The following is a 26,134-nucleotide window of genomic DNA, read 5'->3' as shown; positions in this document are numbered from 1 at the left end:
AGATCACACGGAGGATAGAGGGAAAATATCAGCCCTATTTAAGGAAACATGGAGAGGAATGTGCTGCCTGGTGTCTCTCTGCCAGGGACAGGCTCATTTACATCTCTCTGTGGCTCAGTGTCCTCAAATCAGATTTTTCAATCCAAGATAAAGCTTGGATTGAACACACTTCATCGTTTTCAGCTATAAGATAAAATACCTTTGGCTACCAGAGAAGATGCAGCATCCACCACCATGCAACACGGGGGCTGTCCAAGCACAGCCACCTCCCAGGGGCTCACACCCTGCCTTGGCCATCACCAGGGGAAAAATAAGCACAGTAGTCATCCAATGGCTTTAAATAAAGAGCTGGGCAGCTTTTTCATCTTGTGTCCAGCCTTTTTCATGGGTTACAAGCGGCACAGGAAGACCTTCCTGATTGCATTTTTAATTACAGCAAAAACAGCTTTATAAACTTGTGCTTCAAAGTTGCTGGCAGTGATTTCCAGCACGGAGGAAGGGCAGTTTCTCCTCTATGGTGTTTCCCACATTGATAGTTACTTAGAATAGAGGATTTTTAAAAATTATATTATATATTATTATATATTCTCCCCTCCCCCCATTTCTGTCTGCTCCCAGAAGGAATGGTATTTTGAGCTCCTACAGCAAGTGTGCTTTCTTAGCTAAAATATTACCATCTTGAAGCCCTCAGACACAAACAGTCTGTCCCTCTTCTCCCTCTTCCCCTTGCTTGGCTCTCCTCCTGCCTACCCTACATCCGTGCCACCACAAATATGGGTTGCAAGGTGATAATGAAGGTTTCTGGCCCAATAAACCACAGGAATTAAAACCCAAAACCACAGGGCTGAGACCTCGAGATGCCCTGGCCGTTGCTCATGGGTGGGAGATGACAGCATTCCTCCCCAGTGGGATCCACCTCAACTGTCCCCCATTTTTCGGAGGGTAAGTGGGGCAAGATGCCTGCAAGGAGAGATCATACGGGCTGCAGGCATCATCCAAGAGGGCCAGGAGGGCCTCCACGTTGAACCAGCTGGAAAAAGAAATCAAATTCTCTGGCAAGTCTCAAGTGGTTTATTGTCAGATGGGAACAACGAGTTGGCTGTCCCATGGTGGGGCAAAAGACAAGATTTAAGGCTTTACAGGTGGCTAAGAACAAGCAGGGATTAAAGCGGAATTCACTGGTGCTATTAAAGTGCAGTGAGATGTCGTGAAAGGGGAAGACCATCGCATCCATCCCCTCTAGCAGCTTTAGAGATGTCCCTAATCGCCCACCTTCCAGCACGGCTGGCCCCATGCTGTTCTCAAGCACTGGCTTGACCCTCTCCATGAATCTAGTTTTAGAGCTCCCAGTACCTCACTGGAAGCTTTATGGGCAAAAGGATGCAGAGCTCCATGCTGGTGGGAGCCTCTTTAAACCTTTAATCCGTATGGTCTGGATGTTTGGCACCCCAGTTTTCACCTGAGGGCATGATGCCTGCTTGGTCTTGAATCCAGGCTTCTCTCACTTCTCCCAAAGGCTGAGCTAAACTCATGGACTCTGGCTAATCCAGTTGGAATAAAATCATCTGCCCAGACCAGATTTGAGTCCTGCCAGAGGACCTGGCTGCATCCAGCTCTGGCATAAAGGATTACAGGAGCAATGCCTTGACCAGCAGCACAGTGGCTGGAGCGTTTGGGGAGGAAATCTGTGGAGATGTCGGTGGACAAAGCTGACAGCATTGATCAGGCTCTTGATCAGGCAATGACAGGCATTGACCTTGGAGCTCTGAGGACAGTCACGGAGGGTTCGCCATGTCCTTTCTTTGGCCAAGGGCAAAGGGCCTGGATTCGTATGCAGGTTGGGCGAAGGAGACTTGTTTAATCTCTTCCAAGTGTAGACTTCTTCAACAGTTGGTGAAGAGAGATAGGCATGCAGAAAGCATGAATTGCCTGTCCTATTTTGATGTCTATGTCTGGATGAGATGAGATGCTCACCAGAAGCACTTATTTCTCTCTGCCTACTATAAAAGTGGCTCAAATCGTTGAACTCTACACACCAATCACCAACTGATGAGAAGAAAACGCTGGTGGGAGCCTGCACTCCCACTCAGGTGACGCAGGCAGTTTGAACAGTGACCTGCCCTGGTGCCCACCTCTTTTCATCAACCAAAGGAGAAGCCTACATCTCTCTGCAGGTCATTTGATGTTCCTCTATGCTGGAACTGCAACTACGAGCTAGGCAGACCTTCTGCCACTGTATGTTGAGGACATGCAGGATGGACTGCCTTTCCTTTGCACGATGACGGTTGCAGCACTCGATTGGGAATAGGGGAGAATGAGGTTTGACGCTGCTCTTCCCAAGAGCATTTCTATCCTGGTCTCTATCCTGCTGCTCTTAACCACCTGGCTGTTGGTGTCTGGATGGAGTAAGGTGCTTCCACCACTCCTCCTGCCCTTCAAGCCACCTGCTCACTGCTGACGCTAAGCTCTCTGCACAAGGAGGAACGCAAGGGTCATCGGACCAGAGAGATTGAGCCCAACTCCACCCAGAACCACGGCCGGATCCGCTCCCCAGCGAAGGAAGCTGGAGGAAAAGTGAAGATCGGTATTTTGTTCTCAACGTCAAAAAACGCCACCTCCCCCCATTCGTAGTCTAGAGAGATCCGGATCTTTTTGGGGACCCGTGGCAGGTTAAGGGGGGTTGGAGGGGAGGTGAGGGCACGGTTCTTAAATCCCCATTGCTGCACCGCCCAGATCCCTTCCTCAGGATTAAAGCTGACGGGTGCCTTCCTCTGCAGAGACTCTTTGCTGACCCCGACGGCGCAGTACTGTCCGTCGGCTACATCCACCACCCAGTAGTGTCTCCCGGAGGTGAAGGCTTCGCAACCCAGCACGCAAGGATCGGCGTCAAACCGCTCAGGGCTGTCGGGAGACTCCTGCAGCATGTATTCCCATCTCACGCTCTTCTGGTCCTTGGAGAGGATGAGGCGAGGGTGGGCTGTCTCCGGGTCCAGCGTCACGTTTGCTGTGGAAGAAGGAGGAGAGGGTGAGAAAAAGAGACTCAAAAAACTTATTTAGCATGCCCTTTGCCTGGTGACTGGTGTCTTCTTGGAAATCTAAGAGGGTGTTTTGTCTTTCCATAGTTCAAGGCTCGATAACTTGATGTGCAGCTTTCCCTACACATATACGTGACACCAGTCAGCAAGCCAGAGTACCAAATCACTTACCCATTTTTTTCTTCCTCTTTCTCTAAATTACTTACCCATTTTTTCCTCTTTCCCTAAAAAGGCACAATAAAAAATTAGTTATTAATGACATTGTAAACTTAAATCCAAAAGCAAAAGGGGTATTTGTAGAAGGGAGAAAAATGCACTTACTGTGCTCTGCAATGCATTTTCCTTAAAAGAAAAAAAATATTAAAAAGTCATTTCAATGAGGGATTTTTATTCCAAAGATGCCTCCAGTTCATGCCAATTTTTTATTTCCTTCCTTCCCCCTTCAAAGTGTTTTTTTCTTCCTAGCATGAGATTAAACTGTTATGAAATAAGACCTCATTGAGACTTGTGTCTGTAATGTGACTTGTCATTTAGATTAAATCTCAGAAAAAAAAAATACGGATGGTTTAAACTAACAGGTAGAAGTCACCGCACAGAAAAAAAAAGCTGTAATTGGTCATACCAGGAATTTCTGCTACATTTAGAGCACAAGCTACACCGCTTGTATAGTTTGCAGAGGGAGGAAGGTGCATGGGTGCTCTGGAAAGTCATGACCAATATTTTCACCTTTTGCAGGTGATCTCTGTGACGCTGAAGTCCACAGAAGTTAAAAGAGAAAAATCTCACAGCCCAGCTATTCCAAAATGCCCCCAAAACCTCACACATGCTTTATTGCTCCAGAAGGCGAGGAAAAGGACACTCACGCATTTTTGCTTTGTATTCCTCTGAAAAGAGAAACGATAGAAATTATTATTGCACATTTCTCTTCCTTTTTGTGTTACGACTTTCTATGACTTTCTTAGCTCCCACAGCAAAAATATATTTCTGTGCCTAAGGGATTATTATTGTTTGCATTGATTATATAGTTATATGTTATTAATATTGTTATAATAATATATTAATATATTATTACATAGTAGAATAATTAGATATAATATATAATGTAAAAAATATAATATATTATATAATGCATGCATCTTTCTACTTTATCCTCATTAGCCCAGGTTTCTGTAAAATTCCCCAAAGTAGCTCAGAAAAAAGCATAAGCAATAAAAAAAAAAAAAAATTAGGAGACAAACACAGGCTTGTGTATCTTTCTTTCCTGCAAACGAAGTGGCTTACCAAGCTCTGCACTGAGTTCATCTGAAAAGACAGAAAAAAAGAAAGGATTTCCATTACAATTCACACTGAGGTGATCACACGGATCTTAAAAACACACTAAGTTCATGTCTTGGTAAGAAGTCTGATACTCACCAATTTTTCTATCACGTTTTTCTAAATAAAGGAAAACAAGAAAAAAATAAAAATCAGAAGTTGTTATAACCTATATTTTTCCTTCCTATAAAAGATAAAAGCAAAATACAGTCCATAGACTGTGTATTTGTTTTGTTGGAAGGCAGAGAAAAACACTTACCAATTTCTGCAGACAGTTTGTCTTAAAAAAGAAAAAAAAATACTGATTTTCATTATTATCATTATTATAATTAAAATAAAAGTCACGATCCCATGCACTGAGTTCTGTGGGATTCAGGAAGGAGGTGGACACATACCAATTTTGGTATCACGTTCTCCTAAAGAAGGAAAAATAGAAAGGAAAGGGGAAAAAAAAGTTATTCCTAAGTACTACCCCTTCTGTGTGTGTGTTCATCATCTAGAGATAAATCTGCTATTTTTCCATTCCATATAGAAAATTAGAATTGTAATTCACATTTTGCCTCAGATTTTATATAGATTAAGCCATCCCTTAATTGACTTTCCTAATCTTAAAGCAAAGGTCATGACTTGCTCCTACCAAAACCCAAACTAAACAGAAACAAAATATTTGCACAAATGTGATTTTTTTAAAAGGACTTACCCAGCTCTGTAGTGAGTTCATCTAGAAACAGCAAAAGGAAAACGGGTTTTAATTATGAATATTTTCTTCCCTACAGATACACACTAAGTGGTTCGCTGGGGGAGTCTACATTTCTCTTCAAGAACACATTTCCGGATTTTTAATTTTAATTGCTCTCAGTGGAGTTAAGCACCACTGAATCGAAGAAAGCCCTCGGCAACAGAAAACCGACCCAAAATAACTCCTTATTATCCAAAATGTAACACAGAAGGGCATTTGGGCGGCCCAGGGAGAACGGAGAGAAGCAATAAGTAACATCCAAGGATGTAAAGTTTTTGAACAGCCCTTTTATCTCATATTAAAGGAAAAGACCTCTGTTTCAGAGCAATATTTACACCCCCACATGCTTTCCCATCCTATTAAAGGCAGAGAGAACAACACTTACTGATCCGTGCAGTCCGTTCAGCTGAAAAAAGGAAAAAAACAGAAGAAAACCCAAATCTTAGAAGTGTCCTACCTAATTTTTTTGAGGTTTTGCATCACCTACAAATTGCAACTCGACAATTTCCCTGCAATGCTGTACTGTTGATTAGTGTTGTTACTATTATTATTTTTTACTTTGCCCATGATTTCTTTTTTCTAAACTGAGATAAAAAAGAAAACACAAAACTCAAAACAATGTAAGAGAGTAACAGGGAGGAAAAAATAAGAGAGAAAGGCAAGAGAAATGACTTACCAAGCTCTTCAGTGATTTCCTCTTAAAGGAAAGAAATAAATGAAATAATTAGGATTTCTTTGCTCAATTGGTACCTTGGGAGGGCTGAAAGAATACAAGATCTCGAAAGAAATCTCATGAACTCCCCTAATATTCAGACAACAGTGAGGGAATTTGGTATTTAGGGGTGGAAAAGCAGCTCCCTCAGCTATTCTGGGAATTGGGATAACACAGCCTGCATCCCTCTGCTCTGAACCCATCCAGAGCGCCCAAATATGCCCAAAAGGACCTGGGAAATGACAAGAAGACCCACCTATTTTTTTATCACGTTCCCCTAAAAACAAGGAAGAAAAACAAGATTAAATATAATTTAAAAGTATCTGTTGATGTTATATCAGAGGCAGGACTTTTCCCAAACACCTTTATTTGTTAGTAATTTATTATATGAAATTCCATTTCCTGTTGGTTCTCATTTCCCTCTATCTAAGCCTCTATTTCTTGTTATGTTAGACTTAATATCTGGGCAACAAAGAAAACTCAGAAAGCTTTAGAAAAGCTTTTGTTAAAGGTTAAAAAAAAAAATTTAAAAAAATCACATACCAAGCTCTTCCGTGACTTCATCTTAAGAGAGAGAAAACCATGGATTTCCATTAGAATCTGTTTATTCCCCAGATATTTTCTCCTCCTCTACTATTATCTATTCTGTCCACTATTTGAAGAACCAGAGTTCCTCCACTTTTGCAGTTATCACATTAAGTTGTGGAGAAATGTAAAAAGCTGCTTTTGCTCATGATGTAAAATTCAGTTTCTTTTTAAAATTTTCAGTATTATACTTTGCTGACGTCCGCTTCATCCATTTGTTGTGATAACAGACCACAAAGCTTCTGACCAAACTCAAATTCAACAGAAAAGGTGAAAATAAATGTTGAGTATTTGGTGTTGGTGAAGGAAGGAAACTACTTACCAAGTTCTTCGGTGAGTTTGTCTTAAAAGAGGAAAACCAGAAAATTTTTATCACATACTTAAGGAGGCTTCCTTCAAAGCAAAATGTTTTTCTGCCTTGGCAGGATGGAAAATTATGCTTACCCCTTTCTGTATCACTCTCCTCTGGGAACAAAAGAAAAAAAAGAGAGGGGAGAAAAAAAAATCAGAATACTTATTAGCCTCTATCATTTTAGCGGCATCCCTGTTCCAGATATTATTCGCATTCATTATTATGATTTGGAATGAGCTTGCAACTTATATTAAACACACACCGTATTTTTTTTTAAAGAAAAAAAATAATCCAGCCACGTCAACCTAACATGCACATAACAAGATTTATATCACAAAACTTGACCCATCCCCTTTTTGTCAAATTAAAAGGAAAACAAAGATTTACCAAGCTCCTCAGAAGACTCATCTGCAAAAGGAATGAGAAGAATGAATTTGGCATCACCAGCCCTAAATATGCCCAAGCATATCATCCAAGTGTTTTATGTCCTACCACTTTGAAGGCATTTAAAAAAAAAAATCATGACTCCCATAGATTTTGTTTCAGTCCCATAATTAAATTACATTTTAGTCTGGAAATTAACACATATATCACACGCTGTCGTGGTTTAACCCCAGCCAGCAACTAAGTACCACGCAGCCGCTCACTCACTTCCCCCCCATCCAGTGGGATGGGGGAGAAAATCGGGAAAAAGAAGTAAAACTTGTGGGTTGAGATAAGAATGGTTTAATAGAACAGAAAAGAAGAAACTAATAATGATAATGATAACACTAATAAAATGACAACAGTAGTAATAAAAGGATTGGAATGTACAAATGATGCGCAGGGCAATCGCTCACCACCCACCGACCGACACCCCACCAGTCCCCGAGTGGCGATCCCCCCCCCACTCCCCAGTTCCTAAACTAGACGGGACGTCCCATGGTATGGAATATTCCTTTGGCCAGTTTGGGTCAGGTGCCCTGGTTGTGTCCTGTGCCAATTTCTTGTGCCCTGGCTGGGCATGAGAAGCTGAAAAATCCTTGACTACAGTCTAAACACTACTGAGCAACAACTGAAAACATCAGTGTGTTATCAACATTCTTTGCATACTGAACTCAAAACATACCACTGTACCAGCTACTGGGAAGACAGTTAACTCTATCCCAGCTGAAACCAGGACACACACACACACACACTTTTTTAAAAAAATATATACACACACAAACACAGTAAAGTAAATAATATATTATAAATATTAATATATTATAAAATACATAATTACAAACACTCTTGAACTTTCTCAATTTCTTAGAACAGCAGGAAAATATCACTTACCAGCTTTCCGATCCTTTAATTCCTCTAACAAAAAGAAAAGAGAAAAAGAAAAAGGTGAAACACAGATTTTTCTTTTTGTACCGCAGATTTTTGTATTGGGATACAAGCTCATTTCTATTCCATTACTATTTTTTTGTGTGTGTGTTACTGTTATATGTTACTATTTTATTTTTAAAAGTCACCTGCAGTAGCCCTTTCACCATCTGCTTCTACAGTTATCTCGAAAACTATATACAACCAGCCAACCCGAATTATAAGAAAAAGCAACAAAACCCACCAAAAAAAATCCCAAATCAGTTTCGTAAAAGGAATAAAAATGCCTTACCAAGCTCTTCTGTTAATTTTCCTTAAAAAGGAGAAAATAAAATTTGTTCTCATCAGTGTTTTTCCTTCCCATGGATATGAGAGGGTCTTGACAGGGGAACTCAAGGTAACCAAATCCTCTAACGTGGCCAGATACTGTCATGACTCTTAATTCACCTTTTTTTTTTTTTTTTTTTTTTTTTTTACTTAATTCAGTTAATTTATGGTATTTTGACCAAAATACTAAGCCAAAACAGTAGCAGCAACATCATCCTGCTCGTGACCCCCAAGCATTGCATTTCTCAGAGAGGAAGAATGACACTTACTAATGACAGCATTCTGTTTTCCTACAAAGGAAACAAAAAAAAAGGAATAGAAATGAATAAAACCCTCTTTTTCTCCAATTTTAGATTTTTACTACATATGAGCTCTGCAGAAGAGAGCCACCCAGCTTAGCAAAAAAAGCACTGGTTACGCACATGCAACTATGGATAGTTCTCTTTTTATTTCTGCATCGAGGACACTTGCAGGGCAAGACTCCAAAATTTTGTGCGTATTGCTCCATGGAAGGGCAAGAAAAAAATCTGTGTGATAAAATCTTGTAAATAAAAAATGAACAGAAACTCTTCCAATAATTTAGGACAGAGAATCAGATCTCCAGGACATTTTCCTCTAAGACCTGATATATTTCATGGAGCATTTTCTCCAAATACATATATATTTTTGAACTAATAATTAAATCAAACATATTTCTTTGGTGAAAGTGAGCACCAGCACAACTCATTTTAGGGGATCCCGCTTCCCACAGAGAATTCACTTCTCCGAGACGCACAAATAGACTTACGAACTTCCGAATCCCGGTCCTCTGCAAACAGAAATAGAAATTATTACCATTTTTTCTGAGGGACTTTGCTAAAGCACCTCTCTCAAAGCCTTGACTCCAGCAATCTTGTATTTCCTAGCTGTTACTTTTTCCAAATTATATTTTGATAAATTATAGCTGCCTTTGGCGTAGCAGTACTTCTGCTAAAAGAGGTGAAAAAAAGCCATCGGTGCAACCAAATAACCCGGCAGCACCTGCACCGTCCGTACACTGAATTTGCTGATGGGGTTGGGAAGGAAATGCACTTACCCAGCAGCTCAGTAAGGCGCCCTTAAAGCAGAGAAAGACTTATGAGTTCAAAGCAAAACTTTGTAACACCAGAATTATATATATTATACAATTTATAATTATAAATATATAATATAAAATTACTATTATTGTTATTCTCATGTCTATAACATAAATGATATATATTTATAATACATAAATATATTATAAAATATAAATGTAAATATAATAAATATACATAAGAAAGATCTTGGACATGCTGGGGTTGTTCCCCGGCTGAGCCTGAAGCCAATTTGACAGTGGCAGAATTTGGGGTCCCATGCATAGCCCCGACCCCATCCCACAACTAGGGCATTGGAAAACCATAACTTTTATTTCACTCCGCCCCCCTTTCCATTCACTTTTACTCTTTAGCAAGGAACTGAAATAGCTTGGACCATTCAAGCCCCAAATTCTTGTTTTTCTCACTCCCATATACGGCTTTCTCAGGGAAATTCTGCAGAGAAAACCCTTTTCTATTCTGTATACTGGATTTTAAATCAACTGCTTCTTCAGCATTTGGGTTAAGCAAGAGCCCCCCACAAACCACAAAGCATGGAAAATGACACTCACTTATCTCCACTTCATTCTCCCCTAAAAGAGAGGGGGAAAAAAAAAAGGGGGAATAAATAACAAGGAATCGCTGCTTTTTTCTTCACATTGTATCCCTACATTATCAGTGCAGCTTTTTGGGTCTTTAAATGATTTTATTCTTTTTACTACCATCACTGCCTGCTGCTTAAAAATGCATCAAGCCTTGGCTAAATGAATACCTGCAGGTGAAAAACAGGCTCAAGCAACCCTGCAAATCCAAATGTGATGCAATAAGCATCCCAATGGGTTTTTACAGGAGGAAAGAAAATGCCTGATCTGGGAAAAAAAGCAAGTATTGATTGTCACTCGGGTTTTTCTGCTCTGCGGGTTTGGTTGTTGCTGTCTGCAGCCAGTATTTTATATTTATTCCCTTCCTCCTGGGCAGTTATGAGCTTGTGTTGCCTATGAGCTCATCCACAAAAATAGGAAATGAGCTGCAAGGATAACATTGAGCCCAGCCACGTGGCTCGCAAAGCAGGGCGATACTTACTGATTTTCTCGTCCCGTTCCTCTAAAAATGATAAAGAAATAAAAATAAATTAGTGCGTAGTTGTGTTCTACAAGTGTTGAAGTCAAGTTCTGCCAAGGGTTTATTCTGAAGCTGTTTTTCTATCTATAATGTTGCTCGGAAATTGTATTTTATGGAATATCTATCATATAATCTCTCATATAATAATATATATTATGGAATATAGTTATCTAAGCTTGTGCATACATACTGCTAAACTTGATTAAAATAGAAATTATCCCCTTAAAAACTTCAGATATGCAAAAAAAAAAAAAATCCATTTTGAGCAAAACAGTGAAATTCCTTACCAAGTTCTGCTGCATGTTGCCCTTAAAAAAGAGAAAAAAACAAAACAAAACAGGAATTTCATGACATTCCTCTCTTATTGATGACATAATAGATGACAAAATTCTCAGGGTTAATTCTCACAATTACAAAAAGGCACTTACGAAGTTTTCTATTGCAGTCCCCTAAAAATAAACAGAAATAAATGATTATTACATCATTCGGTGCCTATCTTCACGTATAATTTCCACCAAAATCAAGATTAACGGGAAAATGGCTTACCGACGTCTGCAGTAAGTTCACCTGAAAAAAGAGGGAAAAACCATAAAAGTTAGTTTTAAGGCAAGGCTTTTTTATTTTCCTGTAAATACACAGGCAACGGATGGTCTGATTTACTCCTGAGAAATTCATCCAGAGATTTGCTGGGCAGGGGAACAGAAAACTTACCTATTTTTGTGTGCTGCTCTCCTAAAAATGAATGAAAAAAAAACCCAGTCGTGTGTTATTTCTCGTGGTTCTGCCGTTCACACGTTACATCTATAATAATTTGGAATACAAGATGATTTCTGCTCTAGCCCATGTTATTCCCATTTCTAATTATTTTGGGATTTAACACTTCTCTACTTCTGCCTTTAAGATGCTGTTTTTCTCCAGGTGGTTGAAACACAGGGAAAACAGGCAGAAATAAGTTTGGGGTTTGTTTTTATAATTGTATTTTAAAAATACAATTTAATATTTTGCTTGCCATGTATTAGTTATTAAAAATTTAATAATTTTTTTAAAACCTAATAAAAAATGCAAAAGGAAGGAAATGGACTTACCAAGCTCCACCGTAAATATCCCTTAAAACAGAAAATAACATTAGTTCCTGTTAGATTTTCCAAACGCCACAACACGAGTCAAACCTGCACCTCTCCAGCCCATCTCGGCTTCTCCCACGGGAATTTGCCCCGCATTATATTTTCATTTTTCCCCCTGAACTTTGGATTCAGGCTCCCCCAGCCCTTGAAACCCAAGAGATCATTTCTTCTCAAGTCCCAGATTTAGTTTAAGAAATTCCCACATCCCTTCATTGCCGAAACACCAACCAAACCATCCTGAGGTGTACGAGGAAATGTCACTTACTAATTGTTGCATCACATTTTGCTACAAAAAACCAAAGAAAATAAAGAAAAATAGATAACGATCAGTTTTCAGTGCCTCTGGCTGCCCTTTCCCACTTTTTCCCCATAGTACAGGAAAGAAAATTACTTACTAAGTTCTGCAGTGAGTTTCCCTAAAAAGAGAGAAATAACAAGTTTATTTTAAATAGATGTTTCTCTCTCCTCTCTGGATACAGTGTAAATAATTCTCAGGTTTAAATTCACATAGTGTTTTAGAAAATAATATAATGTATGGTGTAATAGTATAAATTATGTATAGCCTGGTAGTATAAAATAAAATAAAAAATAGAATAGTGAGTATAATATATTGTATTATAACAGTAAATATAATATAATATATTATAATAGTGAATATAATATCATATAATAGTGAGGAAAACCACCAATTCTGGCCATACATCCATTTAGGAGTGATGTAAGGTGTTGAATTCAGAAATGCAGGAAAAATGAGAAAACCGGTGCTGAGGAGGAGAGACCCTTTTGGAAACACGCCGGCCCAGTGAGGATGATCCCCCTTTAGACCGAGATTTTACATGTCAGGAGGATAATGTCACTTACGAAGCCTCGAGTCTCGGTCCCCTGAAAGAAAAAGAAATTAAAAATAAAAGCCAGCATTTTTTTGGTTGTTTTTTTTACACTGCCTTCTTCCCCCAGGACAACAGGTCCTGAAGCCAAAGCTCAAAGACTGTCTGCTGCAAAACTGATTTTGCTCAGTTTTCTGATTATATTTTATTAAAGAACCCCTCCAAAACCGCACACTGAGTTCACATTTTTGTAAGGAACAACAGAAAAGCCCGACTCAGCCTGGATAGAAAGTGGCCGCTTCCAGCTGAGGTTGTCCACAGGCAATGTGGTCTCGCCTCGGCACGAGCCCCAGGGAGGACCAGGAGGTTGGACCAAGGACTCCAAAGGTTCCCCCAATGTCACTGCATAAAATCATGCAAAGATTTAAGGAAAACAACCCTCACAGGAGGTTCTGTAAAAAAATCAGACTTACCAAGCAGTGCGGTGAGTCTGCCTTTGAAATAAGAGGGGGGAAAAAAAAAAAAAAATCGGTATTAGTTCAAGTAAAGCAACAAAAATTGACCCTAGAAAAGAGGTTTCTAAGCCTCAAACCATTGGGTTGGTTTTGAAAAGAAAGAAAAGGACTTACGTATTTCTGCTGCGAGCTTGGCTGCAAAGAGAAAAAATAATATTTGTGCTCATTTGGGTGTTTTTTCTCTGCGGGAAATGCAGAAGCCCGGGCTGAAACTTGGGGAAAACATTTTCTTATTTGCCGCTTTTCAAGGACAGGGCATCAGAGAGGCTCCCCCTCCCCCAAAACAAAGGGGGTTTACCCCAAAATCACAATGAAGAATGACACTTACTAATTTTTCTATCACGTTCCTCTAGAAGGGAAAAGAGTGGAAAAATTATTATTAAATATTTCCTTTTTCTCTGTGTATGGCTCTATAGCATCCCTAGAGCGCTCAGATCAGTAACACTGCTTCTTTCCCCATAAGACTGCCTTGATACTGATGATTATACTTTGAAATTATGCTTTGTTGTGAATGTAACTCAATCCACAAAAAAAAACCTTTAAGGTTTTCAGCAGGAAACTCCCTCTCCACTCCCATTTTCAAAGACAAAACGGCAGGCATGTGCGCTCCTCAGCATTCATTGAAAGAGGAATTGCACTTACTGATTTTTGCATCACATTCACCTAAAAGACAAGAAATAATCAATAAATGCAGAGAAACGCAAAGCAACTCCTCCTGCACCCATCCCCTCCCGCAGTGCTCTGTCTTCACACCACAAAACTCCAACCTGATGGAAATTCTATTCCACAGACACCTTCCCCTACAATATTTTAAAAATAAGGTTTATTAAGGACAAAATCACCCTATAAGCCACCCCATCCTAAAGCAGATGAAAACACAAAATCCTCCATTTTTTAAAAAAAGTTTTATACCCAGCGCTTTTGCGTAATTAAGGATAATTTTCATTTGAAGGAAATAAAACTTACCCAGGTCTGATGTGAGCTTGCCTTAAACCAAAAGAAATAAATGAATATTAGTTTTAAATCAACCTTTATTTCTCTATGAACACAACCTGGCTGATAACGTGGCTTGCGCCGCCTTTTACTTTCCCCAGGGTCAAGTTATATTATAACGGCACCATGTTGATGCTAACGAGACCAACAAGCTGGTAATTAAGAACAGGGAAGGGATTGCAGACAACAGCTTTATATTACGGGTAAAGAATCGGTCCCTGTATCTTTGGCACTGATGGGAATAAGGGAAATGGGTCTGCCTTTATACTTTAGATTAGAGAAGTGACATGTAGCCAAAAAAGCCCAAATTCTGCAGCTTGGTGCAAATCCCCCACATATTCAAAAAATAATTTAATAACCAGATCCAAAACACACAGATGCCCTCAGGGCAATCTGGCATTGCCTGCGGCTTTTACTTTGACCAGAAAAGAAAAATTATACTTACTGATTTTTCTATCACGTTCCTCTAAAAGAAAAAATAAAGAGGAAATAGCAATGGTCAGTAAGTGCTCGCCAGCTCTCCCTTATGCTTGTGAGCCTCACATCATCCTCCGCCTCCAAATTTTGGGTTTACTGGTGATTATAATTTGAAATTATGGGTTTTTTTAATTAATTTACTTTACTTCTAGCCCAGATTGGACATATGTGGGGTTATGGGGGGTGGGGGTGGGGAATAACCACCTCTTTCCCCTAAAAACCTGCAGTGAAATAAAGACAAAAAGGAAGGAAACCACTTACCAAGCTCCGCAGTCAGACTGTCTAAAAAAAAAAAAAAAGAAGAAGAAGAAGAAGAGAAAAAGAAATACCGGTTTTCTGAAGGACCTCCAGGGATCCAGGGATGCACCATACCCTCTCTGGTCCTTCTTTTGCTCAGAAAATAAAATTATTCTGCAGCTAATGCTCAAAGTCTCTCCCCCTCTTTGCAACATCTACCATGAAAGATGGGACAATGGGAACTGGAAAAGGCATTTTTACAAAACCCAAGTATCTGGTGAGAGGGATTAAGTCTTGCACTTTGCACGTGCTGGATCTCAACATCCCCAAATCGCCCAAGGCTCTGTCCGATGTCACAGGGCTTCACAGCAGCTATGTTCATCCATGTCTTTGGCTCAGAAATTCCCTATTATTCTAAATAATATATTCTAAATATTATTCTAAATTCTATATTATTGCCTTCCTAGCTAGAGCAACCTGCAAGCCCCGTTTTCTGTACTGTTGACTTTTTTGTAATATTAGTTCTTGTTAAAAATGTAAATACCTCCTGCTTTTTTAACAACAGGTAAGAGAAAAGGAATAAACCCCAGGTAAATCAGCTAAAACACGATTCAAAGCTATACAGAAATGTATCAGATGGGAGCTAAATTGTGACTTACCAATTTCTGCTGTAAGTTCACCTTAAAACAGAGAAATAAATTGGGATGCATGTTAAAGGACTGCTTGAATCTGTTCTTGGGCTGACCTTGAGCTCGTCAGTTACAGATTTGGCATTCAAATAACAATGTAGGGTCAAGGGCAGACCCCCAGTGCAGATGGGACTGTGGATGTACGTGGCATCCTGGGTATTCATGCAGGGTTCATTAAACAAAAAATCTCCTTAGCATAATCAATAGGACCAAGATAAGAAAGTGATACTTACCTATTTCTGCATTTTGTGTGTGTCCCCCCAAAACGGAGAGAGAAAAGGGAAATGGCTTTAAGTTATTTTTCATCGCTTCCATATATTTATTTTGTTCTTAGTATTAGAGACACAAAACAATCCCTATCTAGACTTATTCTATTTAGTACAGGCATTTCCAATAAGATTTATTTTTTTAAGACCTTTCCATTTCTGTACTTTTTGAAGCTGAAATGAACAAATATGCACAAAATGCATATAGCAATCCTGCCCAAAGTATTTCTTTGCAGAAGGAATACAACTCGCCAGGCATCACAGTAGAAATTCCCAAATACAGAGAAAAGTATTTCTTTCAAAAACAAAGGGAAAAAAAAGGTATGTATTCTAAAAATATGTATTGTAAAAAATATTTCATTCCAAAGATGCGTGACTGAGGTGGTTTGGTTTTGAGGGGCATTATTATTCATAAGAACTTTTAAATGGAAGAAGGACACTTACCATTTTCTGTGTCACATTCCTCTAAAAATAATAGAGAAATAAATACAGGTTAGTCCTAAGAGCTCTCTGCCTCCGACATGCTTCTACGAGCAAGCAAGAGCCCAAAGAAGAGATTAGGGAATGCCGCTGGACTGCAGAGAGACAGCATGTCTCCTCCAAAGTGAGATGCCTAGCGTAACAGGGATAGCTTATACTGCACCCATGGTTTGGGTCCCTTCTCCTTCAGTTGTGTGTCTTGACTATATCTGGGTATAAATTTAAGATCTGGAGGATCAATTCTGCTTTCATGAGCCCATCCTCTATACAAAGGAACTTTTTCCACCTTCAATAGCAGCAAAAAATTACCCCACCCCAAACCCAACAATCCCCAAAACCACACTCACCAAGTTCTGTGTCGCTTTCTTCTAAATGAAATAAAGAGAAATTTATATAGACACGTTGGTCATTGCTAATGCTACAGCTGCAGAAACATGCACATTCAAACCCAGGCATGTGTAAGGAAGGTGAATGACTTACCAAACTCTTCTGTTAACTTCCCTTAAAATAAAGTAATATTAGTACAAGCCTTCAGCACCAAGGTTTTACCATCAGGGGGAGGGAGGGAAGAAGAAAAAAAAACCCCCAAAACCCCCAGACACTTACTGATTTTTGCATCCCATTCTTCTGAAAGAGAGACAGAGAGAGAATTTAGCCTCCAGTGGGTCCTTCTGTGGTTTTTTGGTTTGCACTAGAGGAGTTGTCTTAAAAAAATGATTACGTACTTTTTTTTTTTCCTTATTGACCATAATGTTCCCCAAATTACACTAGTTATGAGTTTATCTAATGTAGTCTAGAATATGTGACATTATAAATAAGCCACACACCCAGCCAAGAAAGGTCATAGGAGATGTATATTAATGAGACTTGTGTTGATAGAAGAAGGAAAAATCACTTACCAAGATCTGCACTCCTTTTCCCTTAAAAAGAAGAAATAAAGGGGGGGGGGGGGAGTAAATATTTTTTGCAGTGGGTACAACCAGAGTGGCTGTCTAGCCCAGCTGCATCCCTCTGGAGTTAAACATTAATATTACTTTCTTGAACAAGCACAACTCATCAGTGGCCAAGAAAAGCATCAAACTAGAAAAGCTGGCTTAGGGAAATATCAAAAAAGCAGCCCAAAAGCCAGCAGAGCAAGGACTGAACATCCTCAGGCATGGCAAAGCTGGTTTTTTGGGTGCCAAAGGAACTGGGACTTGGCATGCGCTTTGTTAATAAATATGTTTTCACACACCTGACTCCATCGTCACGTTTGCTTCCTAAATAGAACCACCTCCAAGAGCTTTGTCAACCTGGTGGGATGAGAGGGAACATTATTAAAACATCATGTCCAGGGAAAACCCAGACCTTTACAGCAACACGATGCAGAGGAAATCATGTTTTCTGGGAAAATGTGCTGGTGCCTGGAATATTTTTGCCCATGTGAGTAAACACAGTAAGGGTGAAAACCATGGAATCACAGAGACTTTTCCCCAGTTATTGGACTTCATTATTTGAGATGTTTTCTGGTCTACATCTGGATGAATGGTGGGGAAGAGGAATCTACTATTGTGATGAATGTCCATCAACATCTGTCACCCCACTAACCACAGAAGGGGTCCAAGGCAAATAGCTCAGTCTTAAAACATCTAATTTTAGTTGTCTAAAGGAGCATGAGCTTAATTTCCCTTCTATGTCTCAAATTATTCAACAACAACATTTATCAATGCTATTGCCACCATGAGCAGCAGCCCCCTATGTGGAGGATGTGGTGCTACCACTTCTTTTGGCAAAAAAGCAGCGCTTGTTTTAAACTGAATATTATGCTAAGACCTTCCCTCCTCTGCTGTGTTACTGCTCTGTTTCTCATCACTGCGTATGTGGTGATTTCTAGTCCAGGCTAATGTTTTGAATTGATTCTTCTTATTAATAAAAAACAAAAAGGCTTAGATTGCCATGGCAGATGGTGTAGGCTGGTGAAGGGGTGCAGATTCTGTGGCCTTTGCTTGCTCCTTATCAATACACCAAAGAGGGCAGAGTTCATGACAGAATTTTTCTTCCTAAATCACTCAGACTGGACAGGGGAATCATCATAATTTCACTTTTGTGTTCATAATCCTGCCAATGTCCTGAACACAACAAGCCTTCCTGAAGGAGCTGAGCTGCAGCTGTGGAAAGGTAAAAAGGACCAGTCTGAAACCAGGGTGAGAAAAGGCATCGGATCATATTGGAAAGGAAATTACTGAATGTTTCTCCTGTGCTATATTAACAACTCTCATAAACTGTAGGTGCTATTAGGAGCTAAGTTAGATAAACACTGCTATAAGGACCTAAGTTTATAGAGAAACTGATAAACAGAGCAAGGAGAGTGGCACCAATTATTTCTGTATGATATTTTCCTAAAAGGAAAAAATAAATTAATATGATTCATTCTTTTAATCGTTTTCCTGTTTTCAGTATCATCAGATCCATGTACAGGAATGAAAGATCATTTTGTTCTAGGCTTCTTCCAGCTATCACAAACATATCGCATTTCTTCTGCTTTCTAAATGCATCTCCCAGCCTTTCGCAAAAGAGCCTGTGCAGCCAGACTGGCATCCAGGAATAGGATACCCAAAAATTATGCTTTCCCTGCCTCTCTGGTGCTTGTGGAAAGAAAAAAAACAAAACAAAACAAAAACAAAAACAACTTACCAAGACCTGCAGTTGATTTTCTGTAATGCTGAAGTTGGCCTAAGTGGGCTTGTTTTGCTCCCAGGGCACACGGGCTGTGATGGTTGTGTACGTGGGGGGTTATCCGTGCTAGAGATTTTGGCAGGTCCTGGGACTGCAGTGCTCTGGGAAGCAGGTACCCAGACTCGCTGGAGGCTTTGTGCGTCTGCACTGAGCGGGGGAGCCGTCACGGGCATGACAGCTGTGCTGGCAGCAGGGAAGGGACCTTCCCACCGCCTAATTTTAGCCGGTTTAAATGCCGAGGTGGAAGGGGGGGCTGGTGGATCCCTATATAGTCATCACAGGAACAGGATCCTCCAGAGGAGGAATAGAAACAGAGGTCTGACCTGGTGACATCAGGCCACCCTCCGGAGGTGCCAGCATCTCCCACGGGTTTAGAGGACACAGTAGCTGGGTCTGTGAGCGAGGACCTGCGGGCTCAGCATCTATAGATAGTGGTGTGGATGGCACCGAGCATTTTGGACGTGTGGTGATCCCAAGGAACTCCTGTTTGTGCAGAAATCTTCCCTCTCCAAAAAGGGACAGCATCGATTTCTGGTTTGCATTGTCCTAAGATAGAAACATGAAATAAGCTTGTGCTTTTCTCCTTCCTGTCTGTTGCTGCTGCTCACCAGGACCAAGTGAGAGTGAATCTCCTCCTGTGGCCAGGTTTTCTCATCGCTTTGGGTTATTAAAAAAAAACCAAACCAGCCAGCTCATGAAACGCATCTAGCTTAGCCTCTCCCCATATATCTCAGCTTGCTTCAAAGAAACCCAGGTCTTCCGCTTCCCCCACAGTGATGAGACACAGATTTGAAAGTGAAATTTTTTTCTTTTGCTGAAAGGAATTTTTTTTTTTTTTTACAGAGCTCTGCAACAAGTTTTCCTTAAACCAGACAAATAAACATCAAAATGCAGACCACTCCCATAGCTATATCCCTAGAAGACTCATTTTCACCAGTTAACTCTGCCTTAAAGCAGCATGAAGTTAATGAAAGACATCTAAAATTGTTGACCTCTCCCTGAATTAGTCATCTGGCACTTTCTTTAATAGTCAACAGAGAGCAAATAGTTTTTGACAGTGCTGTTCACCTGATCTGTCTCGGATGTCTCTGAGTCAGTTGCCTAAATGCTCAATACAGTTAACAAAGACAAATGAGACATTTCTAGGGCATTATGACCCAGAGTGGGGCAGATATCTAACTAGTAAGGAGCATTCTGGGCTTGGCTTCTGCCAAGTGGTATTTCCCACCCCAGAAATGCTGAGAAAATGGGCTGAAACCAAAACAACTCACTCAGAGGCTAGGAGAATTAGATGCCAGTTCTCGAACCCTAAGGACCAGGACGTGGTATCTTTTCCAGAGCTCTGTCCGCAAGACACACAAGCTGACAGCTTCCTTTCCAAAGCCTAAAAATTAAGGAGTTAAGGTCACATGAACAACACGTGAAATTCAGAGGGGCCTCCTAGATCTCTGAACCCCAGCAAAGGCCATGGGCTGATGGAGAAGGGGTTTGCGATGATGCTAAAAAGGGAATCTTGGGGAGTTGTCCCCTGGAAAAAAGAGGCATTGCTACACTGTGAAAAGTGCAGGCGATGCCGAAGTTGGGAGAGGGTGAGGGTTAAGGTTAAAGTGGAGGATAAGAGACCATGGCACGGCACCAAACAGCGTGGTGACTAAATCCTCTGGATTTGCAAGAGGAAAAAACATTGCCACAGGGTAAGGAAACAGAAGGCGCCTCTCTCCGGGAAACCTGAGGAAGGGAAAAGGGGATCTCGGCGAAGGAGATGCCAGTTCATTTTTGGCGGCAGAAGTCTAGCATTCGGAGAAGACAAAATAACCGGCGTGCTCCCGGGGAAGGGAGGGCTCTGCCAAGAAAGCTCAACACAACGCAACGGCCAGGAAGGTTGGTGGCACCTCCAGGACGTTTTGAAGCAGTTGCTCCCCAGTCACACCCTGACACGGGCTCCTAAATCGCTCGTCGGTGTCGATAAGCAAATCCTCCGCCGGCAAGCAAGCCATGCGACGCGGTGGGAGAGGTTTCTCTGGCACGAGAAGCTGAAGCCTTTGGCTTTTGAGGACTCCGATTGATGCCAGTTGGGAACATCTGGGCTGCAGCTGAAGATGTCAGGCTGAGGGGGGCCGTGAAAATCAGCGGCCAAGGGTGTTTTATCTCCAGGGTTATGTGGCCAAATTCTTTCCCCCTCCAGGTCTATTCGTGCCTGTCGAGTGGCATCGAATTTTCCAGGCCACTTTCTCATGCACCTGGATTTTAAAACACATAGGAACTTAAAATCGCTTTATGTCCTTAACCCTCTGCCCTCCTGCCAGCCCCCCCAAGGCCCTCCCTGCCCCCCTCACTCCCCTACCCCACCTCCAGCCCTCCAATGTCTTCCCTGTCCCCCACAGCCCCCCAGGACCGTCCCTACATCCCCCCCCCCCTCGGCGCTCACCCCTACACCTCTTTCCGTACAGTGCCATGCACGCCGCCATATTGCCCCGCATCCCTGTGCGCCGCCATGCTGCCGTACAGTTTACACGCTATTTCCGCTTCCGCCGGAAGCCGCATCGGTCTCTTTCTCTGCCCGCGCTGGCGGCTGCTGTCGGGGGCAGGACGGGATCGGGCCGTGGCCTCCTTTGAATCCACTGCCATCCTCCCGCCCCACCGCCACCATGACGGAGCAGATGACCTTGCGGGGCACCCTGAAGGGTCACAACGGCTGGGTGACCCAGATCGCCACCACGCCGCAGTTCCCGGACATGATTCTTTCCGCCTCGCGAGGTGAGGGCCGGAGCCGGCCGGGGCGGGGAGTCAGGGGAGACCATCGGAGGGGGGTGGTGGAGGGAGTTAGGAGACCATCAGCCCGTGGAGGGGGGAGACCATTAGCCTGGTTGACGAGAGGGACAGGGAGAGACCATGGGTCAAGTTTGGGGAGTGAGGGGGGACCGTGAGTCTGGAGGGGAGATGGGCAGGGAAGGTTCTGAGACGTGGGGGAAAGAGACACCATGATCTCGGGGTCCCAGGGCTACCATGAGCCTGCAAGGGGAGACCGTTAGGCGAGTAGGGAGGCTGTGGGTCTAGAGATGGGGGGGACAGGCTGGAGGCCCCCCTCCCCCCCCACCTTAGGGCAGTCTGGCCTAGGGATGGGGCTGGGGTGTAGCACAGCAGAGGTGCGGAGGAGGAGGAGGGGAGAGGAGGTAGGAGCCTGGTCTTTGCGATAGGTAGGAGGGGGCACAGGAGTGGAGAGCTGGTCAACCCCTTTTCTTTGGCAGCCCCCCCGCCATTCCCATGGGGGAGGAGAAGGACAGGCCGGGGGTAGGCAGAGGGCTGCGGTCCCTGAAATGACACTCCCCCCCCCCCTTACCTCTCTCTTGGCCTCCCCTACAGACAAAACCATCATCATGTGGAAGCTGACACGTGATGAGACCAACTACGGGATCCCTCAGCGAGCTCTGCGGGGTCACTCGCACTTTGTCAGCGACGTGGTCATCTCCTCCGATGGGCAGTTTGCTCTCTCTGGCTCATGGGACGGCACCCTGCGGCTCTGGGACCTCACCACGTGAGCCACGGGGACATGGCAGGGATGAGGGTGTTTCAGGGGGTATGGGGGTATGTAGCGTGGCTCCCTGCCTCATTTGGGTGCTGGGAGAGGGAACAAGGTCATCAGTGCACCTTGAAACAGAGATGATTTGCTTTTGGGTTGGAAGATAAATCCCAGCAGGGGGGAGTTTTCTGTGGCCAGTGCCATGATTTGGAACAGAGGCTGGAATTGGGGGGGTTTGGCTGCTTTTCCTCGGCTCCCTCTCCTGATGATTAGATCTGACAAAGTCTGCTGATCCTCCGGGATCTGAAGACACGTCCTGCAATTATGATGGGAGAGAAGCATTGGAGAAGTGGGACAAGGAGGTTCAGACTTTTCTTTTTGGGTTATTTTGGGCTGAATTTGTACAAGCAGAAGAGGGTCAGGGATTTGCAGAGCCAGGCGTGCACATGCAGTAAATTCATCCTGATTCGCTGTCCTGGTTTCAGCTGGGATAGAGTTAACTGTCTTCCTAGTAGCTGGTATGGTGCTATGTTTTGGGTTCAGTATGCGAAGAATGTTGATAACACTGATGTTTTCAGTTGTTGCTCAGTAGTGTTTAGACTAAAGTCAAGGATTTTTCAGCTTCTCATGCCCAGCCAGGGCGCAAGAAGTTGGCACAGGACACAACCAGGGCACCTGACCCAGACTGGCCAACAGGGTATTCCATACCATGTGACAGCCCATCTAGTATAGGAACTGGGAAGTAGGGGGGGGAATTGCCACTCGGGGACTGGTGGGGTGTCGGTCGGTGGGTGGTGAGCGATTGCCCTGCGCATCATTTGTACATTCCAATCCTTTTGTTACTACTGTTGTCATTTTATTAGTGTTATCGTTATCATTATTAGTTTCTTCTTTTCTGTTCTATTAAACCATTCTTATCTCAACCTAGGAGTTTTACTTTTTTTCCCGATTTTCTCCTCCATCCCACTGGATGGGGGGGAGTGAGTGAGCGGCTGCGTGGTGCTTAGTTGCTGGCTGGGGTTAAACCACAACATTCCCGCAATCCTTCTCTAAAGTTGTTTTTTTGAAGGAAAAAGGGAACCATCATTCCTTACCCTTTCGTAGACCACTTTGTGTTTCTTTTTCCTTCAAATCTTTGAATTTTCCTCTCCTCTTTTGCGGAATTTGTCTGCAAGATCTCCCATTGTCTCTTGGTCTTCCTTCAGTGGCACCACTACCCGTCGTTTTGTGGGTCACACAAAGGACGTCCTGAGTGTGGCCTTCTCCTCTGACAACCGCCAGATCGTTTCGGGCTCCAGGGACAAGACCATTAAGCTCTGGAACACCTTGGGTGTCTGCAAGTACACTGTGCAGGTGAGCCGGGGAAGGTGGGCTTCCAAATCAGCCCTCCATGAGAAAGCACCTCCCTGGACTTGGTTTTAGGTCCACTCCCACCGCTTTTGATCAAGAATCCAGGTCTCCTAACCCTGTTGTAATGATTAGAAGCGAGATGTTGCCTGCTGATCTCTCTCTGGGGAGTGGGGGGTGTGTGTCTGAGGACAAGTCCTGCAATTATGGGGGATGAGGTGGGAAAGCTTTGGAGCAACGGGATGCAGCAGGTTTGATCTTGCAGTGCCCCGTGGATGGGGTGGGGAAGACTTGGCCGCGTTTCCTCGCTGTGAACCCAGCATCGTTCCTCTTCCCCAGGATGAGAGTCACTCGGAGTGGGTGTCATGTGTGCGTTTCTCTCCGAACAGCAGCAATCCCATCATCGTCTCCTGTGGCTGGGACAAGCTGGTGAAGGTGAGGTGGGATCTCCTTCCCGGACAGCAAGCCCTTCTCTTGAGGTCCCTGCAATGGCAGGGGGAGGATCAGAGCAGCCAGACTGCTCTGGGGAAGGGTTTTTTTTCCTCTATATCCCCAGAATTGGGGTGCAGTAGCAATGTTTAATCCCCCCTCCTCCTGCGGTTTTTTGCCCACCCAGGTTTGGAATTTGGCTAACTGCAAGCTGAAGACTAACCACATTGGGCACACGGGCTATCTGAACACGGTGACTGTCTCCCCCGATGGCTCCCTCTGTGCCTCTGGCGGCAAGGTACGTGTCACAGGCTTGGGGGGGAAGGCTGAGGCCCCAAGACGAGATCTTGGTGTCCTACCAGCAGTTCTGACTCATTTCTGTGTCTCCCACCCCGAGAACGGGCTCCACATCTTGGTCATGGCTTGAGTGAGGTCGTAACAGCCCAAAGATCTGGCCTGACTTACCAGTCCCGGATGTCAAGCAAGGAGGGAAGACCACGACAAAGATGCTCACCCAGCTCCAGGGACCTCCTTTAACTCTTTTTATTTCAGCCCTTGATGCTTTTTCTTTGAATTTTCCTGCTGCCTCCTTTAACTTTTCCGTATCTGTGCTGGCTTGCGGCAAAGTGCTCCAGCTTAACCATGGTCGGGGTGGGAAAAAGGCCTCCCTGGGGCGGGTGACGAGTGCTGGGGTTTGTTCTTGAGTCCTCCTCCTGCCCTCCCAGGATGGCCAGGCCATGCTGTGGGACTTGAATGAAGGCAAACACCTCTACACCTTGGACGGAGGAGACATCATCAACGCCCTGTGCTTCAGCCCCAACCGCTACTGGCTCTGTGCTGCCACCGGACCCAGCATCAAGATTTGGGTACGTCACTGCTCGGTCCTCAGCCCCTTTCTGTCCCCGTCTGGGCAGGGTTCCTCCAGAAGACTCGCTTTTGGATTGTCTTGGGTTTGGAGTCGCCTTTGTGGTTGAGATCCTTACTCTGGATCACAGATCTCAGAGGAGGAGCATCCCCAGCGTGGTCTTGTGCCTCAGCCAAGGAGGGTTGCGGCGGCCATAGGGCAGAGCTGCTGTGCTGTGATGAAACAATTTTGATGCCATCTGACTGCATTTCTGTGCGGAAATCCAGAGGCTGTTTCTGAGTGACCCTCACGGCGTTCCGGAATTTGGTTGGATTCAGTCACGGGAGTCTCCTCTTGGTCCTTCATGTTCTTTTCTCCTGCAGGACCTGGAAGGTAAAATCATCGTGGATGAGCTGAAGCAGGAGGTGATCAGCACCAGCAGCAAAGCCGAACCACCCCAGTGCACTTCCCTGGCCTGGTCCGCAGATGGGCAGGTAAGAACCATCATCCCCTTCTCCCTCTGCTGGCATCCCAGCCCTGGGAAACGAGGATTTGGGGGGGGACCCTCCTGCTGCTTGTGGAGCAGAAGGACCGTGAGGACACTTGTGCTCCACTCCCGGGTCACATCTCTACTTCTTGGGTCCCTTCCTTCCCTGGGTCCCCTCTCAACCTTTGAGCTCTTTACCTCCCCAATGTCTGGGGCTGATGGTGGTCCCTCCTCTGATTAGGGATTTGCCCTCCGAGGACCAGAGTCCTTTGTCCTCGTGTCCCAAGGTCTCACCTTGTTGGCCACCCAACCCTTCCTGTGACCCAACTCTCTTTCTCTCCGTAGACCCTGTTTGCCGGCTACACAGACAACCTTGTCCGGGTGTGGCAAGTCACCATCGGGACCAGATGAGCGAGAAACCCTAGATTTTGTGTACAAAAAACAATAAAAAAAAAAAGTGCTCTATCGAGCTCATGGCCACCTTGTGTCCACTGTTGGGTCATCCCACAACCTGGAGGTTCATGGAAGATCCGATCCGGGGTTGGAGCTTTACT

The 26,134-nt window shown here is 43.5% G+C and overlaps 2 protein-coding genes across 15 annotated transcripts; one reads left to right on the top strand and one right to left on the bottom strand.

Moving 5' to 3' along the window:
- Nucleotides 1–1,060: 1,060 nt before the first annotated feature.
- On the bottom strand, nucleotides 1,061–22,366 carry LOC126034946 (E3 ubiquitin-protein ligase TRIM39-like). 14 transcript variants are annotated; one of them, XM_049792946.1, is made up of 50 exons: nucleotides 21,382–21,461; nucleotides 20,846–21,193; nucleotides 20,225–20,337; nucleotides 19,277–19,499; nucleotides 18,912–19,054; nucleotides 17,473–17,530; nucleotides 17,138–17,158; nucleotides 16,845–16,865; nucleotides 16,719–16,739; nucleotides 16,586–16,606; nucleotides 16,197–16,223; nucleotides 15,463–15,483; nucleotides 14,828–14,848; nucleotides 14,535–14,555; nucleotides 14,063–14,083; nucleotides 13,739–13,759; nucleotides 13,425–13,445; nucleotides 13,211–13,231; nucleotides 13,055–13,075; nucleotides 12,616–12,636; nucleotides 12,150–12,170; nucleotides 12,020–12,040; nucleotides 11,716–11,736; nucleotides 11,342–11,362; nucleotides 11,177–11,197; nucleotides 11,059–11,079; nucleotides 10,918–10,938; nucleotides 10,592–10,612; nucleotides 10,081–10,101; nucleotides 9,490–9,510; nucleotides 9,202–9,222; nucleotides 8,684–8,704; nucleotides 8,380–8,400; nucleotides 8,055–8,078; nucleotides 7,125–7,145; nucleotides 6,830–6,850; nucleotides 6,708–6,728; nucleotides 6,344–6,364; nucleotides 6,057–6,077; nucleotides 5,765–5,785; nucleotides 5,474–5,494; nucleotides 5,050–5,070; nucleotides 4,745–4,765; nucleotides 4,609–4,629; nucleotides 4,449–4,469; nucleotides 4,317–4,337; nucleotides 3,899–3,919; nucleotides 3,357–3,377; nucleotides 3,242–3,259; nucleotides 1,061–3,004 (listed from the first exon to the last, which is right to left on the bottom strand). In XM_049792946.1, exons 6-50 carry the CDS (start codon nucleotides 17,480–17,482, stop codon nucleotides 2,493–2,495), a joined length of 1,431 nt encoding a protein of 476 aa, XP_049648903.1. In that variant the 5' UTR covers nucleotides 17,483–17,530; nucleotides 18,912–19,054; nucleotides 19,277–19,499; nucleotides 20,225–20,337; nucleotides 20,846–21,193; nucleotides 21,382–21,461; the 3' UTR covers nucleotides 1,061–2,492. The 14 variants fall into 14 exon arrangements, with proteins under 14 accessions (XP_049648903.1, XP_049648902.1, XP_049648899.1 ...); XM_049792945.1 differs by lacking the exon at nucleotides 21,382–21,461 and adding an exon at nucleotides 22,294–22,366 and having other exon boundaries at nucleotides 18,912–19,499; XM_049792942.1 differs by having other exon boundaries at nucleotides 18,912–19,499; nucleotides 21,402–21,484.
- RACK1 (receptor for activated C kinase 1) lies at nucleotides 21,490–26,049 on the top strand. The gene is made up of 8 exons (XM_049793011.1): nucleotides 21,490–21,710; nucleotides 22,317–22,488; nucleotides 23,679–23,826; nucleotides 24,160–24,255; nucleotides 24,437–24,547; nucleotides 24,975–25,115; nucleotides 25,477–25,587; nucleotides 25,926–26,049. Exons 1-8 carry the CDS (start codon nucleotides 21,602–21,604, stop codon nucleotides 25,989–25,991), a joined length of 954 nt encoding a protein of 317 aa, XP_049648968.1. The 5' UTR covers nucleotides 21,490–21,601; the 3' UTR covers nucleotides 25,992–26,049.
- The last annotated feature ends 85 nt before the right edge of the window (nucleotides 26,050–26,134 follow it).

Source organism: Accipiter gentilis, chromosome 36 (genome assembly GCF_929443795.1).
Source record: "Accipiter gentilis chromosome 36, bAccGen1.1, whole genome shotgun sequence".
Classification (NCBI taxonomy): Eukaryota; Metazoa; Chordata; class Aves; order Accipitriformes; family Accipitridae; genus Astur; species Astur gentilis.
This window is presented reverse-complemented; position numbering and strand designations above follow the sequence as displayed.

Excerpts from the sequence above, each read along its gene's own strand:
- LOC126034946 (XM_049792945.1), bottom strand. Across the intron at positions 10,102-10,591 it reads GGAACGGGACGAGAAAATCA|GGGAGAATGAAGTGGAGATA; the intron begins GTAAGTATCGCC and ends CCTCTCTTTTAG. Across the intron at positions 9,223-9,489 it reads GCGCCTTACTGAGCTGCTGG|AGGACCGGGATTCGGAAGTT; the intron begins GTAAGTGCATTT and ends TTCTGTTTGCAG.
- RACK1 (XM_049793011.1), top strand. The coding sequence starts at position 21,602 with ATGACGGAGCAGATGACCTTGCGGGGCACCCTGAAGGGTCACAACGGC. Across the intron at positions 23,827-24,159 it reads TCTGCAAGTACACTGTGCAG|GATGAGAGTCACTCGGAGTG; the intron begins GTGAGCCGGGGA and ends CCTCTTCCCCAG. Across the intron at positions 25,588-25,925 it reads CCTGGTCCGCAGATGGGCAG|ACCCTGTTTGCCGGCTACAC; the intron begins GTAAGAACCATC and ends TTCTCTCCGTAG.